The sequence below is a fragment of the Parasteatoda tepidariorum genome, chromosome 1 (assembly GCF_982258835.1).
Source record: "Parasteatoda tepidariorum strain Cologne lab strain chromosome 1, Ptep-v5.0, whole genome shotgun sequence".
Taxonomy (NCBI): Eukaryota; Metazoa; Arthropoda; class Arachnida; order Araneae; family Theridiidae; genus Parasteatoda; species Parasteatoda tepidariorum.
In genome coordinates, this window is record NC_141755.1 from 22,694,009 (window position 1) to 22,712,879 (window position 18,871).

At 27.3% G+C, this 18,871-nt stretch overlaps 1 protein-coding gene across 1 annotated transcript in view; it reads right to left on the reverse strand.

Moving 5' to 3' along the window:
• Window positions 1-18,871, reverse strand: part of LOC107450847 (tetratricopeptide repeat protein 39B-like) — a 101,431-nt gene that overhangs the window by 15,860 nt on the left and 66,700 nt on the right. The window contains exons 5-12 of the mRNA XM_087160309.1: window positions 14,632-14,761; window positions 13,109-13,241; window positions 12,844-12,943; window positions 10,538-10,603; window positions 9,723-9,834; window positions 8,768-8,835; window positions 3,877-3,936; window positions 1,264-1,355 (exon numbers count right to left, since the gene is read on the reverse strand). Coding sequence (XP_087016435.1) covers window positions 1,264-1,355; window positions 3,877-3,936; window positions 8,768-8,835; window positions 9,723-9,834; window positions 10,538-10,603; window positions 12,844-12,943; window positions 13,109-13,241; window positions 14,632-14,761 — 761 coding nt within the window. The remainder of the gene's footprint in view (window positions 1-1,263; window positions 1,356-3,876; window positions 3,937-8,767; window positions 8,836-9,722; window positions 9,835-10,537; window positions 10,604-12,843; window positions 12,944-13,108; window positions 13,242-14,631; window positions 14,762-18,871) is intronic.

The window sequence follows — 18,871 nt, forward strand, 5'->3', positions numbered from 1 at the left end:
AATCCATAAACATTATTTAGTGTTTCTATTACCTTTAAAAATAAAATGATTTTATTTAAATTTGACAATGCACCATCTGTGGTTTTTGATGTTGTTTTATTTTATTTTATAACCGTCGTCGAACAGTTTTGAAAATTTGAGTTAACGACTGTCAATGTTCAACACCGTAGCCCTGCAAGTTTGAACTCAATCCAGAAGACTAGGGATCTCCTGGATCAAACATTGGGGAAATTTGCCTTCTCGGAAGACTTTTTGAGGCAACTAGCCCGAAAAACCACCAAAACCTCCCACAGTTAGCCTGACGGCAAGAGGACTCTAACTCAAGATCAGTTTCACGGTTCCCAGCAGATCACCGAAGTCAAGCATCACTGGCTACGGTCAGTGTGCGGGCGGGTGACCACTTGGTTCAGTCTGCGTAGGGATAGAGGGTGTGCGGTATTGGTCCTCGTTAAACTGTTCTACAGAAAAGTGCTTGATTTCGCATGCAGGTCGTTGGGCTACCGAAGCAGAAGTGCCATCCCCTCTGCAGAGGATCAAAATTGTCATGGCATGTTTTCGGATCATCCTCAGGGATGTTTCCCAGACCGTCGCCAATAGCCCATTGTGCAGCTCTAGTGCGACGTTAATGAACTACAACTACAGCAACAGATCCGTTTATCACTAAGGATTATACGTCAGCACTGTAGACGGTGCGATCCGGGAGCGTAATTTATATCAATCAGCCATCGCTGGAATTCGAACCTTATTGGGATGAGAACGCTCTATTCCTTGAGCCACAAAGGCTCTTTTGATATTGTATGTAAAATCCACAATGAGACAAATTTTTATAATGAAAAATGTTAGCGGGCATAAAGATATATTAGTTTTAGCTACTGTAACGTATCATAAGCTATATAAATAACAGTTCAGTTTTTTTTAATAAAAAAACTTTTAATCACAAACACACAAACAGTAACAAATATGAAGTACCCGTAACGGGATAGTTAAAATATTATAAAGCAAACTAGAAAAGCCCGTAACGGGCTATAAGAAACCACAAATTCCACAACGAAAATTAATCTCTAAAAAAATCAACAACTCTGTTGTTCTAAAAAATTTTATTCTAATTTTATCGTCTGCTTTTATTTTTTTATTTATCTCTTCATGTGTTTATTTTATTTTATTCATGCTCTTTGCTAGCCCGTTATTTTTTTAACGTTTTTACTTTTATTCATGCTTTTGTCAACCAATTATTTTTAAATATTTTCAGATTTTTAGTTTTACCTGTAACACCACATCAGCTCCCAAGAGCCGAGATTTCTCATTTGTCTCCAAGTATCTTGTACAGTCAATGAATCCAAAAGCAAGTTAATAGCCTAGAAAATTAAATATGTATAAGAAATAAAATAAAATAAATGCATATATCAGCATTTAAAAGAGAAAATATAACTTTTTTTATAATAACATTTCGACACACTTTCTGCTCTTAATGACATTGTTGGTAAAGAACCTAAGTAACGAACATAAAAAATATTTCATGTTGGAAGAATATGGTCAATAAGTTTTACAAATCTGTAGGCAATAGACATAAAAAGAACATACTTGACATTTTATAAACTAAAATTGAAGGCCTTGAGGTAATATGATACGCCACTTTTTCGAATCTTTACAAGACTTCGTTAAAATTCGATTTCGAAGTAATGTATTTAAGATTGGATTTCTCGGAAACTATTTGATCAATTTTGATTTTAAATACTATAAAAAATTATATTTTTGATTTATTATATTTCAGATTACCATGTAAAATTTAGTTCTCTAAAATGATATGAGGAATTGTATACCTTACAATTCCAATTTTTTCGACTATTATTAAATAAAACGCTAAACAATTATTAAAAATTATTTTTTGCAAGGGATTATCTTTGGATAAATTAATTTTATAATAACGTAGAAGAAGTTTTTCAATTCGCTTAAAAAGTTGTCGAGATATAGAGAAATACTCAAAAAGTAAAATTTTGAGTAAAATGCTCAAACTTAGGAACGCTCTCCTAACCAAACTATTGGGACCATATATATCCCAGATTGAGATTACCCCCTATAGTTCAAGGAGTGACCACCTTTACACTGGATTATAAAATCTTCCGCTTTTTAAAATCAATTTGCAAATAGAAGTGAGAGATTTAAAGAATTATTAAACAGTGAGCGTAAAGGAATACAAATGAGAACTGTTTATGAATTAAGAAAAGTTTTAGAAAAGCCTATATGATCATCACTCATTCTTTAAGTTATAATCTTCAACAAATATCAGAGAAGCGCTTGATTCGTTTAAAAGTAACTTCACAGCAGCAAAAATGGAATATATTATAAATTTTTAAAAAAATACAAGCTGTCCAACCATGTTGAATCTTTACTTTTAAATTTTGATAATCAGACAGATATGCTGATATCTTAAAACCCTTCTGTAAATGTAAACATGTAGCTAATCTTCAATTAAAATGCCAATAATTCAGTGAAAATAAAATATAAATATAGTAATCGATTTAGCTTAGGTTTAACTTTTGAGACTTAAACTTTAAGAAACTAAGTTAAACATTTTTTTCTCTTCGTTTTAATTTTTTTAATCATAGATTGGCATTCCAATATAGATAAAATCAACCGTTTTATAAAATCGAATGTGTGATTTTAATAGGCGCCGACCGCTTTCGGTGAAAATGTCGGTTATCGTTACTTTGCTTTTCAATTTTCACCTCAGCTTTTCAAATATGCAATTATTTTAAATAAAGTGCATTTCAGATTTAATTTTGTGAATTATGCAAGTATCAAAACATTGGTTGTGGAAAGATCAATATTTTGTATTCATTTATTATTATTTTTAAATCTTAGTTTTTTTCTTATTATTATTAAGTGTTGTACAAATAGGAGCTAAATTATAAATATTTGAGAAAACATTGTTTAAAATAGTCAAAAATTCATAATACTAAATCTTAAACAAAATGAAAATAGACAATGTGAAGTAGCAGAGTTGGTTTGATTTCAAATTTGACAAAAGATTAGATGTACAAATTGACAACGGATTAGTTGAGAATCGTTATAAATTAAGCAAAAAATATTATCTTTGCTTTTATTTATATTTTTTCATAATTTTTTTATAATATGGAAATTGGATGATACAAATTATAATATGCTTATTTCAAGCAAAACGTTTATTTATGCGTTTATATTATTGATCAAAAGAGCACCAAATCATTTTTTAAAGAAAAGAAAACTAAAAATTGCTTAATAAAACACATGATTACTTTTAATTACTTTTAATTATTCTTATTTTAAATGTTAACAATAATTGGAAGTATTTAAATATAATAAATGTAGCTTTACCTATAAACAGAAATAAATAAATAAAATAAAATAAAAGTAGCTCAAAAACATTGAAAATGTTATGGGTAAACTCAAAAACACGTAATTTTCTTCCATATTTTAGCAAAGTATTAAAATGAATAACTCTAAGCTATAAAAGGAAATAAAAAATATCTCACTCTTCGTTTAAAGCAATTTATGAAGAAGAAAAAAACGTTTTTTAAACTAAGGTTCCTCTTTTTCAGAAAAAGTTTAATCATATTTTCTCATGTCTATACATTTCTCTACTATAACAACAAGGTAGAAAATGCAAAGCGCTTAAACAATGTTTAAAATATCCATAAATCTTCATAAAAAATAATAGAAATTTTGTAATCATTTTTATTACTTTAAAATATGAGAAATAGGTTAGTTTAATAACGCATAATGTTTTAAACTTGAATGAAGGAAAACAATACCCTGCAGGTACAGGGTACAGGTATTTCAGACTTTTATTTATGGAAAGAAATTTATTAAAAATAGTATATAAAATAAATGGAGTACCTGATCTAATTCTCCTTTAACTTCTAATAATCTACCATGAAGAAATAGATATAAAGCTCCCTGAAATAAAACAAAAATTTTAAATATAAAGCAAAAGAATAAAATTATATAAGTAATTACAAATTATTTACAATATTATTTTCAAAGTAACTTGCCTAATAATTTCGAATGAAATATTACATTAGTCCATTTCATCTTAAGCTGGGAATTTACCGAATAATTGTCATAAACTCATGTTTATGTTTTTCAAATATTCCAATTTAATATCATTTTTATACATTTTATTTTTAAAAGTTCATGACATAAACACTGACTAAAATATATACAAAATGCTTTTATGTCTTAACTTAGGGCAGTGTATACATTTCTAAATATACATGTAAAAATATCATACATGTCAAAATGTCAACACATGCATTGTGAATAATTTTCATATACCTAAACACTAAAAATGGTGGCTTTCAGGTACATAAAAATGATACCTGAACACCAAAAATCTTCATTTCAAAGTGGTGTTCCACTACACTAAAAACCAAGGATCTAGATTGTTCTTTTACACTACTTGGTGGAAAAAAAGCTACCACATTGTTTGTTTTTCTGTAACACTAAAACTTATAATTGCAGAAAGATATGATGCACAGAGTTATATTTACGATACAGTATAAAGTAAGAATCACTAATTTATCTCGCGTACATATAATAATTCTTAAAATAAAATTAGTTACCAAATAAAACATATGTGTAGCAGAGAGAATATTAATACAAATTCAAACTAGGCCTAATCGAGCAACCGCAGAAGAAAAACTTATACACCATAAAAATATTTAATATAGTTTAAAGAGATTATAGTAAAACAAAAATCAAAGCTTGCAGAAACTGTTTGCAACATAAATGTGATAATTAAAAATTCAAACATTGACATTTCCTATTCCTCAAAGTCATATTATAAAAATCTTAACGCTTGAATAATACCGATGTAAAATGATTAAAAATAGTTTATTTAAGACCATAAAATTGCAGATAACTCATAAAAATTAATAAGCTGCGAAAATATCTTTCTTTATTTCACCATTTTTAGTAACCATAACTAACTTAATTAGCCAGCGTAGTAAAAAACCCAATTAAAATCGGATTTATAATACTTCATTAGCACGTAAGGGAAAAAGGAATACTTTTAAGCGTTAATAAGTTCGATTTTTTTAAAAAAAGTTTATTTATTCATTATAGAAAAATATTTTTATTCTAATCCTCTTTATGAGGTTTTAAGATAAAAAAAGTTCTTACAAGGCATTAAATTTTATAAACTTTACTGAAACTCAAGTTTTATTAATTTTTGCGTCTTTAAAAGGTAAAAATGTTCATAATATCATAATTTATTAACTTATTTAATACATTTTTAGTTTAAAACTAGGGGGCTATGTCCCCCTGTTCGCTGTCACTCACCAATCCTGATGATTGCTTCGCAATTATTGTCGTTTCTTGGAAGAAAACAGTTTTTTCTACTAAAGCTAAAATTATTCACTTAACATATATGTACTAAAAGGAATTCTGTTTGCTTACTCTTGTGCCTCTACTTCCCACGTCCAAATCTTACTATCTATTAGTATTATAAATATTTAGATCTATCAGTAAGCAGAAGTAATTTTTCGAAGTAATCATTTTTTAAAATAACAATTATATTGTTATAAGAATATATAGTTGTAACAATATATCGTTCAAACAAATTTGATGAGTTTACAACCGTAATTTAATATTTTTGCTTACCAAATGGGCGGATTATATTAAATACTATTTTTGCTTGCAGCTCATTGTGCACGAAGCTGATCATTAAGTTATAAATATTTAACAGATCTCTTTAACAGCAATTTATTACAGTATATTAACGTTATTTGCACAACAATAATAATTGTAAAACGGTTAATAAGATTTGACGACCTTTTTAGCTAACTTTATCTTAAAATGTAGTCCAGAATTACATTATAACAATAATACAGAAATACAACTATTCTCTTAGTTTTAAACTCGGAAATTAAATTGAAAACGTAATAATATCAATACAGGAAAATAAGTTTAAATTAGGGATACAAAAATCTTTATTCGCGATCGCAACGAACTATATGGGGCGTTGTTGTATGAGACGAATACCTGCGATTTCTATATGAACAGTCATTCAGTTACTCTGGAGACGTCGTTAATGTAACGCGTAGCATTGTAACGTTCCTTCTTTATTGTGACTAATTAAATTTAAAAAAGAAAAATGCTTGATATTCTTTCTTATGCAAACGAAAACAAAATGGTATCTCTTTTTATTAGAGAAGGAATATCCAAAACACATCGGAAAAATATTTGTACATTAACAGAAAAAAATATGTATATTCTTATAAGAGTTAAAACCTAATGCCCGAGAAATAGTTTTACTAAATTTAATGATATAACATGAAAGGCCCATTTAAACTTTACATTCTATAGTTTTAAGAATCATATTACTTCAAAAATTTAAATGAACAAAAAGTATACATAAGCCTCATAATTTTATGAAATTCAAGTTTGTAAACAAAGTTTTTAGACAACAATTTTTATCAAAAAATTTCAAGTTTCAATAAAAATCATTATTCAGAAACTAAGAAACGTAAAATAAAGAATGCTGACGAAACAAAAACAAATGAACAATTCTTTTTTGTCGCCATTTTTAGTGCTACAAAAATTCGTCTTTGGGATTTGCCAAAAACAAAACAAGATGCAATTGTATTTTTTTAGGAGGGAAATATTTTACCGAAAAAACGAAAATGTACCAATTCCCACAACATAAAACTTTATCTTGGTAAACGTACGTTTTGGAAATGTTATTTCATTTGGAATCTTATTTATCAGAGTTCATATGGCGATATGATTGTTTTGAATCTATGCTAAACTCTATATCGGCTCATTTTCCACCGAAATCCGATTGACTATTTTGATTTTAAATAAAGTGTTTTATTTTATGAATTGTCGCAAAAATTTTAAGTGCAGATTGGCTGCACTTAAAAACCGCCAAATCTGCAGCGGCGGTGGCGTTAATACGTAAGTACCGAATTTTTATTCCATACTTTTCTGAATCATATTACTTCAAACTTTGGAATATACAAGAAGTATACATAAACACATAATGTTATACCATTTAATTTTTCAAAAAAAGTATTTTGAGAACAATTTTAATCAAAAAATTATAAACTAAAAAACGGAAAATAAAGAATTCTTGGGATAAAAAAACGATTTTAAGAATTCTTTACATTGAAATAAAAACTTTCATATTGTTTCTTTTTTTATTATTCTTAATCAGACGTAAGAAACCATTCTGTGGAGAACCATCATCAAATGAAAAAAAAATATTTACAAGCAAATTTTTTATTGTAAAAATCATTGCACTTACCTGATTTATAATTCCCGGAGAATTCCAAAATGATGAGTTCCTTGTTTGAAAACTTTATTCTCAAGTAATAGATACATAGTTTATCCCTTCATTACTTTTAGATAACATACTACACAGCAAAATTTTATAATTGATATGAATTTGAATATGTAGCTGAAAACAGAATAGCTGAATTCTAGTTGAACTTATTCTTTCAAAACTAAAAAATACTTACCAAGAAAACGATTAAAATTAATTAAGAATCAGCTCATATGGCACTATTTCAAGTAACTTGGATAATTTTTTATTGTTGTTTTCCGAATTATATGGATACAGAAATATATACTATTCCATAACGAAGAAGAATATGCTATAACTATTACAATTCTGTATGTTCTGAATTCATATTTATTCACTGGAATGACGAAAGCAATGTTGACTTCACTTTAATTCGTAATGAATTGAAGACAGTTGAAATGCATTTTACCTTAATACACACATCTGTAACAGTATCCGAAATCGGAAGTCATCAGTTGCAAGTTTGTTGATAATAGAAATTAAAAATTATCGAGGAATTTTTCTTCAAATGTTTGGCGTGTTCTGTTCCTGAAAGATTTACTAATATTCTGGAGATTTTTTTCAAGTTCTTCGGCCTTTTCCTTAGGGAAATTTTGTTTCTTATTTGCTGCTAAAAAATGGCGTCTGATTCAGTCAATGATTTTGATGGAACTAAATGAAAACGTGATAAATTAATGTCTGATATTTACAGGCCCCCGCTAGACGGCGTACTCGAGCGTTGCGATCGCGAATAGAAAAACAACACCTTTAAGACTTTCGTTAGTTTTAAGCTGATGACAACCACAACAATCTGGAAATAAATGAGGAAAAACTGGATCCTACCAAGTGATTTTCCGGCCAATAAAAATGCGCGGACGACTATGGAAAACCGCGACACCATCTTTAGACATACTCAAAACAAAGGTAAGTTTAACTAGTAAGTTTAGTTGTAATATTTCAGCAGACAGCATTTTTTAAAATTATTATTCTTTCACACGCATTTTGCTTCGCTGTTTTGTGCGTTACTAACCGCAAGTCTTCTGTGATTGGCTATGTGTTATCATGTCACTCTCTTCTTATATTATATAAAGACACGAAAGTTTGCTTTGTAAGTTTATTATTACTAGTTATGCCCCAAGGGTATTTCGCGCCTTTAAAATTAAAAGAGGATTTGTAAGACATGGAATTTATCTTATTGAAACTAGCTTATACCTATCTTAAATAAATAAAAAACCTTTTTTCTTTTTTACGATAAATACTGAAAAGTTAGGATTTTGTTGTCAGGAATTCGAATGCTCCCTTACATTGAGAGACATAATACGAGTACCTCTGGTACCGATACAAGTACTGAATTCGAAGCATTTACCATACGTTCCTAAATATCATTAAAAAAATTTTTTAAAGAAAAGGTGGTCATAACTGAAAGCAGATAAAGTGAAATCTCACCCTTGGATATCTCTTCAACATATTTTTCACAATGTATTCAGAAGATATTAAATCTCCATCAGCCAAACCTGGAACAAAAAAGTATTTTATTTAATAAATTTAAATTTATTTTTCTAAACAATTATATTTTCATTACATTATATTTTTAGAACTTTTGACGAAAAGGAAGATTCAAGTAAAAAGAAAACAATGTATACATATACAGTAGAATGCCAATTAACCGGACAGATTGAGACCAAAGTCGATTCGGATAACGAGAAATCCGGATTATCGGATTATGCTAAATTACTCGGTCCTTGAACGATCCGGATAATTGGCGCTGTGCTGTATATATATATATATATATATATATATATATATATATATATATATATATATATATATATATATATATATATATATATATATATATATATATATATATATATATATATATATATATATATATATATATATACAGAGAGAGAGAGAAATCTGATGAATAATCATCGAAATCAAACAAAGCGAAGGGCGAATTGAAATCTTCAAAATCTGATTAACTTATTATAGGAAACTAACAAAACGCTAACGTTTTTCTTTTCTATCCGACAATTAATCAAGATTTTGATGAATTTTATCATCCCGTTGATCTCTATTCTACTCTAAGAGCAGTAAATTCGTTTCACGAATATTAGTACATAAATTAAGCAAAAGAACCAGCATAAAACATGTAAAGGTAGAGAAATAAGAAGATAAAAATGTTTTAGCTCTATAAACAAGAACTTTCCTCGTTGCCTGAAAACAAAAATATTAAAGTTTCGCGTAAAGACATTGTGAAAGATTCTTATCTTGTAAAACCGAAACTATAGTATGTTCATTTCACTACCTCTATTTGTACTACCTTTCTTTAGTTATACATAACACAACTAGTACTTTATCATTAAATAAATGTATAATCCGATTGCATCACTCTTACCAAATAAATATGTTATAATTGTGTTGTAACATAAAAGAAACAGTGCTGTGAGAGGTGACCTTAAAGAACCTTCTAGGGCCACAGAGTCATACATATTTTGCAAGCCTGTTTCCTGAAAATAAAAAAGAAAGAATGAACTTGATCATCTGTAAATAGTTTTTTTTTCGATTCATAAATCAAATTGTCTCCATTTATCATTAAATATTTTTGTAGTGCGCAATATTCACATAATGTCTGTTGAAATTATACCATTTATGCCATTCCTTGAAGTATGTAGCCTGTGTCTGTTACACTGTTAGGATTTTTTCATTCTGAAATTACGGTGAAATAACCGGAAGCAGTCTGTTCATTAGATTAACCATACAGTTTATTGACAGGATCATTTCTTTACCTTTACGGTTTTAAAACCGTCTACAACAGGTACAGTTAAGAATCCGTGAATTCAAAGCTATACGGTTTCGTAACCATTTACAAAAAACATAGTTTCTGAACTATAAAAATAAAACTTAAGCAGACATCGGAGCTCTGTAGGTGCTCCGATGATAATTGCTCCATTGATCGATGATAATTGCTCCGATCTAGGGACAAAGATTTAGGAGTGCAGAACACCAGATACCTTTAATGTATTGAAGGAATGGAAGAAATATTGTGGTAACATATGGTGCTATTCGAGAATAATATTAAGAATTTTATAGATTCTTTTAAGAAAAATTTTTAAAAAAAATTTCATAATGCCTTGAATTTATAAAATATTTTTTCTTATAAGGTATTTATTGTAATTATGATAGTGTAACATTTTAAAACTAATTACTTACTTTATCTCCACAAAAACCAATCATTTCTAAAACTCTAATGATTCTCGTTGGAAGATGAGAAACCACCTGCAACACAACAAATCAAATAAATATTTAGATACTACTGTATATCAAATATTTTATAAGATGACTATTAGTTTAAGTATTGTTTGATGGCCCTCGTCACAATGTCAAGCAAAAGATCTACTGGTTAAAGTTTTTTATGCAAGGAAAACAACAGTTCGTTTGGTCTGTACAGTGCGCAAAAAAATGAACGGATCACCCTAAGTAAGTTTTGATCTAATGATCAGATCTTCACGTTCTAGGACCTCAAATATGTTAATTAGTGCAAACGATATTTTAAGACACGTTGCAATAATTTGATCAGAAGAGCGGTCTTAAATTTGGATCTCTTAATGTTAATTTTACATTTTGCACATTTAACTGTATCTTGAGTACGTTTCGAATTAAAAAATTTTTGCACAAATTTAAATAATTCGTTTATCCGAAGATGATTCCATGCAAAAAATAAGTTTTAGTAAGTATTATATATTTTTATCATTTTATTTAGTAATAGTCGAAAATATTTTGAATGATAAGGTATACTATTTGTAATATCATTTTAAAGAATGTAATTTTACATAATAAAGTACAAAACTTGAACAAAATCAGTCAAACAGATCCTTAGAAATTGAATTTTAAAAATACGATATTTTTAAATGCCATTTCTCAGGAACTATTCAACCGATTTTGCTGAATATTTAAATTTTAACTTTCAAATTGCCATGTTACATTATTTAAGATGATAACAAAATATTTAAACCCTACAATTCAAAATTTTTTTGACAATTATTAAACAAAAAACAATTAAAAATAAAAAAAATTTACTAAAAGTTATATTTTGCCTGGAACTATACTTGGTAAAACTAATTTTATAATCGCGTGTAAAATTTTTTTAATTGGTATGAAAAGTTCTCGAGATGTATATGGGGAAATACGCAGAAAATAAAATCAACATTAATGGGTCCAAGTTTATGACCGGTCTCCTGACCAAGCTATAGAGATCATATTTCCCAGATTACGGCTACCCCCTATATTTTGGGGATCAGAAATCCATATCCGTCGGAAAAAAAGGTATTTAGAGAAAATACGCTTTTGTGTACGATTTTGTAGCTTTAAGCATCATCTGCACTAATTAATTAGCATATTTGAGGTCACTTTCTCACAATTTGGGGTTTATAAATTCGAATTTGTCAGGAAAAAAGGTATGTTTATTCAGAGAAAGTGCGTTTTTGTGTCTTAAGTTATCGTATGCTTTAATTAATTAGCACATTTGAGATTACCCCCTCGAACCATTGAAATTGAGCCCTTCAAAGTGAACATCCGATAATTAGATCAAAAGTGATTCAGGTTGGTCCGTTTTTTATTTTGCGCACTGTACATAAAGTTTAGGACTCTTAAAAACAATCGCTTTGGCTGGAATGAGATATATTAAGGTATTGCGACCCACTGGTTTCAATAAGCGCCTCTACATCGCTGAAGCTAATCTGAAACCAATTAAATTTATTTATTAGTAAAAGTCTACTCTCTTTATTATTTTTTTATATTTCGTTACTTTATTCATTTTTAATAAAATTATATTAAAAATAGCTTGTCCAAATTTTTTTCTTCCTTTGTGTAGAAATATACTTTCACGATACTTTATAAACGTGAGTAAATAAATTTAAAAAACACAAACAATTGTAGAAATTCTTTTCACACAACGATAGATATTTTTATTAATTGCTTCATTTAAATTTGTTTCTCTCATAGAGTTTTATTAAATTTGGAAAAAATAGTTACCGTATTAAATTATTTAGGATTTCACCTTCACATTATTTACACTTATTTTACTTTTATTGACTTTCAGAAGTTTAAAAAAAAGTTAGAATTTTTAATATTTCGATATTAATAAAAAGTTGAAGGTATTGTAATCAATACCAAAAGTTATTTTAATTAAAAAAATTAAACAACTTGATTTCTTCGTTAATATAAAGTTGAATGCATTTAAAGTTTGCGAATGTTACTTTTGAAATTATGGATTCATATATAATATTTTTGATTAATTAAAACAGAAAATTAAATTCAAATAATTTCTTCTAAGCATGAATAATTTCTGTTTGATCAACGATATTATAACAGTGGAATTTCTAAGATTATGCCTGCATTTTAAAATGAAACTCTGTAAAGATCTGTATTATTAACAGTATTGAACTAGCATTGCTACAAATACAATCCTCTAATATCTCTTTTTCTTGTAGTAAACTAAATAGCCGAGAGATATTTACCAAATAAAATATTCCTAATCCCATGCGAACTCCACTTTCATAGTGTCGCCTGTCGTTTTCGTCTTCCCATTTTCTGTTTTCTAAGATTAAAGCAGCTTCTCTAAAACAGAACAAGTTTTTAATAAGGAGAATTTAATGAGAGACTTATTTGCCACAAATGATAAAAATATTCCTTTAAAATAAGTTGAATTAAACTTTACTTTAAGAGCATCACTTCGACTTTATTTTTACTAAAAGAATACTTTTTGAAAGGTAATGTAGTTACTTGTAAGCTCTGTAACAAGCTCTAATCCTTAAGCCACCTTTAATAAAATTCACGAAAGAATTATCAGCAACGAAGGTAAGTAATGCTGACAACAGAAGGCACTCCGCATAGCATAACTCAGCATGAACTTCCTCTGAAAAAAGTAATACGATGTTATATTAAGTACCTCTATTGTAAATAGTGATATTAAAAAAATAATATTTATAATAAACTTAAGTTATTATATATAACAAACATTTACGCTTTTAATATCAGTAAAATGAATTTCAAAACGAACTCAAAAGATCAAATTCATGATTATTTTTAATCTTAAAACGAATCTGCAGTAATAGCGTTATACAAATAAAATAATATTATTCTTCCTAACTCAAAATAATGAAGAATTCTACATCCATATTTTAATGAGAAATGTTTTAAAATTTTTATAACTTTTAAATTGTCTTTCAAATATAAGCTATGACGTAAAACCAGACTTAATGCCTCTTATTTGATTGAAAAATAATACTTGGAACAGAGAAAAAAAATCTCAATTTAAATAGCAAACGATTCTAAGTGTTACGAATTTTTTAACCGTTTTCTAGTTCTAATTTTTACATTTTGTTTTGGAATATGATACATCAAATCATTTTTTAGTTTAAAAATTATTATTTAATAACAAATGTGAAAACTGAATACGCATCATTAAAAACAAAGTGCTCGTATAAAATAAAATAAAATTGTGGCTGTAAAATAAATCTGACTGCATATCATTTTATTTGAAAATAATATTCTTTAGCTTGGAAAAGATTTCAAATCCAACAGTGAACGGTTACATAAATAATGAGTTCTGAAACCGACTTTTAGTTTTCTTCTTTACATTTTGTTCAGGAATTAAATATTAATCACCAATACATTTTAAAAGTTATAAATTATTTTATAACCATAAACATTAAAGAATTATTATATTTCCTACAAAAATACTTTTATAAAAATAAGTAAACGTTACTTTTTACTTTAAAAAAAAAGTATAGTTTTAAAACAAATAAAGAATAACAGTTTTAACATGGATTCCCATATTCGTAAAAGTTCTGTTATTCATTAACAATATTCGGTTATTCCAATAGAAATTACATTAATTTTTGATGAATGTATTTTAAACTAATTTTCTAAACGTTACTCTTATAAAATAATAGAATTATTAATTTATTCTATCATATTTTATTAATATTCGTATTCGTATGATATTCGCATCGTATATTAAAATATTCGTATATACAGAATTATATATGCTAAAATAACTAGTTTTAAAGTCAGAATAAATTACTTGAGCTATAATTTGAAAATAAGTAAATTATAATACAGATTACATTTATAAAAAATTTTAGTGCACAATAAATTCCTTGGATGCATAAATTAAACGTTAACTATTTTATTTAATTTTTATGCATGTATATATTTCACTACTGCGATTTAAATGTGCAAAATGCATTCAATGCAATATAAATGTCAAAACTATAATTTTTTTTGAAAACATTGTAACTTACCAGTTGTATACAAATTATAATCAACTCCTCTTAATAATCGAGTTATATAAAGCAAAGTTCCTTTTTTTCTTAGCCTGTTGCAAGTCGTAACGCTTTCCTTTAAAACTTCCATCGTTCTACTGATATCATCCTGCCGAGAAGGATAAAAAAGCCCTTTGAATTTATAATTACAACTTATGACTTATTTACAATATTAGTTGTCTTGAATTTTATTTCAAAAATTTTAATTTCTATAAAAATTAAGTTAACCGACTAGTTTCGACAACTCCTTTTTTAAATATTAATATCAAATTTTAGAAAACTAGTTTATATGTTTTAACATGTGTAAAAACTTACAAAAGTAGCAAAAAAATTATTAAAAAATTTTTTTAAGTAGCCATTTTTGGGTAAAAATAAACCATTTTTTGCACATATGCTAAACACTGTTAAAATATTACATCACCCAAAACAAAAAATCCTTAATTCAAAATTTTTTTAGAAGGCTATCAACTATGTTTTAAACTATTATCTTTAAAGCAAGCGCATGTACTGCAGAGTTAGGAATCAATGCAGTTAAAAAAGTACATTTTTAAACAATTCTGCACGTGTCTTTGCGAAAAAACATACATGAAAAATGAAATTCTACTTTTTTTTCTTAGTCTGTTGTTCAAAACATGTGTTCTAAAACCATAAACACACATGAAAAATTGTAGACAATTATTTTAAAAACAATATGAGATATCGTATTTAAGGTGGCGTAAAATGTGAAAAAACCTGATTTTGAGATAACCGCATTTAAAGAATTAAAATCACTACTCCATTACCTTGCACAAAACTGCTATAGCTTCGTAAATAACTGGAGTACAAACAAAAGTAAAGTATTTTTAAAAAACTACGACTACATGGATTCTAAATTTATAGTAAACTCAATTTCGAGAATTTTGTCTAAAATCGTGTTTTTTCAATAGTAAGATAAGATACCTTAAATTAGAGTTGTTGTTCTTTTATCAGCTTATAACACGCTTTAACGCTTGGCTTGCATTATGTTACTTATATCAATATGTCGTGGGAACTAAACACTTTTGAATTATACCCAAATATTATGGCTCTTTCGCACAAATTTTTATGCATTTTATTGCTAAATTTAACTTTTTAATCAAATTTAAATCAGAATTGTTCTTTCTCAGTTTGCAACTAGTTCATTATGTTGTATACGTCATATTGTTGTAAAAAATATATAAACAAATTTTAAATAATTTGTATTATGATTTTTCAAAGAAAAAATCTGTATATATGTATATATGGAATATTTCATTTGATAATGAAATTTAAAGGCCAGTTCCTTTTTTCTGCTAGGTTCTCGATTGCTTAACATACATCATGCTGCCGCGGATGTAAAAAGCTTAAATATTTATATCAACAAGTTATGCCTTACTTTCAATATGGTTTCTCATACATTCAATCAATAAATTTAATTTTATGATCAATTTTAAGTGATTCTAATCAATTTGTTTTTCTCGGATTGTAACATTCCAATTTACGGCTTTCGTCGTCCAATCTTCTACGTCTTTCTTAATATCATGCCATAGGACGAAAACACAGTTAAATTTATATCTACAAACACAGCAACACTACAAACACTTTGTAATATGCATTTTTATAAAATTTAACACGAAAATTTTATTTGTAAATAAAATTTAAAAACATCACATTGATACGCATCAATAAAAGTTTCTTTAGTCCAAATCAATTTTCTTTTATTTTTGTGAACAATTTCGTTTATTTAATTTCTCATTTTTTTTAATAACAGAACCACAACGAAACTTACATCACTGAAAATGTATTATAACTTTTAAAACATTATTCGAATTTTTATCACTCGCTGAGCCACAAGCTGAGTCATGTTATTATTCATATTAAGTTTAACCATATTATCGTTCAAATTAAACTGTCTTCAATTTGATTATGCGATACTATGGTTCAAAATCAACGGTGACATGATTCAATTTAACAACTTATTAGAGTGAGAACACGATATATGCACGATATTGTGGCTCACGGAATAATTATTGTGGTTCAACATAAAACCATGATGAGGAGAGACAACATGAGAACAACATGAACCATGTTATCGTTCATATTAAGTTTGACCATATTATCGTTCAAATTAAACTGTCTTCAATTTGATTACGCGATACTGTGGTTCAATATCAACGGTGACATGATTCAATTTAACAACTTATTAAAGTTAGAACACGATATATGCACGATATTGTGGCTCAAGGAATAATTATTGTGGTTCAACATAAAACCTTGATGATGAACGACAACGTGAGAACAACATGAACCATGTTATCATTCATATTAAGTTTAACCATGTTATCGTTCAAATTAAACTGTCTTTAATTTGATTACGCGATACTGTGGTTCAATATCAACGGTGACATGATTCAATTTAACAACTTATTAAAGTTAGAACACGATATATGCACGATATTGTGGCTCAAGGAATAATTATTGTGGTTCAACATAAAACCTTGATGGTGAACGACAACATGAGAACAACATGAACCATGTTATCGTTCATATTAAGTTTAACCATATTATCGTTCAAATTAAAATGTCTTTAATTTGATTACGCGATACTGTGGTTCAATATCAACGGTGACATGATTCAATTTAATATATGCTTGGTATTGAGGCTCAAGAAATAATTATTGTGGTTCAACATAAAACCGATTCTTACCAATTCTAGTGTAACCTAATTTGCAGTTTACATGATAACATAGATTTTTTTCACTATATCATCTGAAGTATAAAATATAATGTAAATAAATGTTTTTTGACGTAAAAAAAAGTTTGTAAATAATAATGTATGAATAAAATATTTTTTACGAAGAATGTAAAGAAGAGTTTAAACATATTTTTAAAAAATTCGTAGTGTTAGGTTTGGTGTAGAACTTTTAACCATATGAAGATTAAACTTTTTTAAGGTCTGTATCTTTTTCACGAATGGTAGACTGAAAATTAAAACTCTATAAACTTAATTCTAATTAGTTATATGATAATTTTTAAACTGCCTTTTTTACACCTGTACGGAGAAAAAATTCTAATAAAATTCTCATACTGCAGGGTGATGACGTTTCAGTTTTAAAAAAAAGTTCTGGTTTAATCAAACAAGGATACATGGTATTTAAACCTTTTATATAGACATTTTTTCGCTCTTATAATAACGGTTTACGGAAAATTTTGGTTTTCAAAATTATAGTTCCAATGTTAAAATTATAGTTCTTATTACCACAGATTTAGTAAAAAATACAAAACTGAAAAATAAATTTAACAGAATAAATTATTTTTATGCCATGCTCTAAGATATGATAAAACTCATTTTAAAAAACTAAAACTATTCAAAAACGCACATCATAAAACTAGATATTAATGTTAATTTTACCAAAATCATTATCACTGCGGTTGGATTACCGAGTTTTTTGTTGTTCCCATAGATTAATATATAGATTAATATTTTGATTAATATTAGATAAATATTGCCATATTCTGGTAGTTTAAACCATACTTTTTTCTCAGTGTAAAACTAAAAAAACTTTTTTAATATCATTTTATAACTTCACCTTTTTTAATATAAAAATTTATTGAGTTTTTGAAGCTCGGTGTTTGCATTAATATTAATATATTTAAGTTTATTTTAAACTCATTTGAATAAAAGGCGTTGCATCGTTTATCTTATTTCTTATAGAAGCTTTTTCTTTTTGATTATTCAATTATATTTCTCAAAAGAGGATTATTGTCCATTTACCTAAACTTCAATCTAAAAAAAGCTCTTTATAGGATAAATCTCAAACTCCGTATTATAAACTTATGACATAAAAGAAGCTTTACTCGGTATTTTCCAGGAGTATTTTTCGATTTAAATTTTAAAAGCATCAGGGATATTAAATTTTACTAAGAATCAAGTGGTTTTTGTTTCGGCATTTTAATTGGGGCTTCAAAATATTTTTTGAAAGCTTTATTTGAGTAAAATTAAGGTAAGTAGACAGCGTGTTTGTATTTTTAAAATATTAACTGCGCAGTAAATGTTATTACCAACATCTTACGTACTTAAAATTTAAGTAAAATATTCTGAAAGTGATTGATAAATGATCTAGTTATAGCCTTAAAGTTATTAGCTTTATTAAAAAACTCTAAAAATTATAATTTATGGTAAATTTTTTGTAAATAAGCCATCATGTATTAAGTCAAGAAT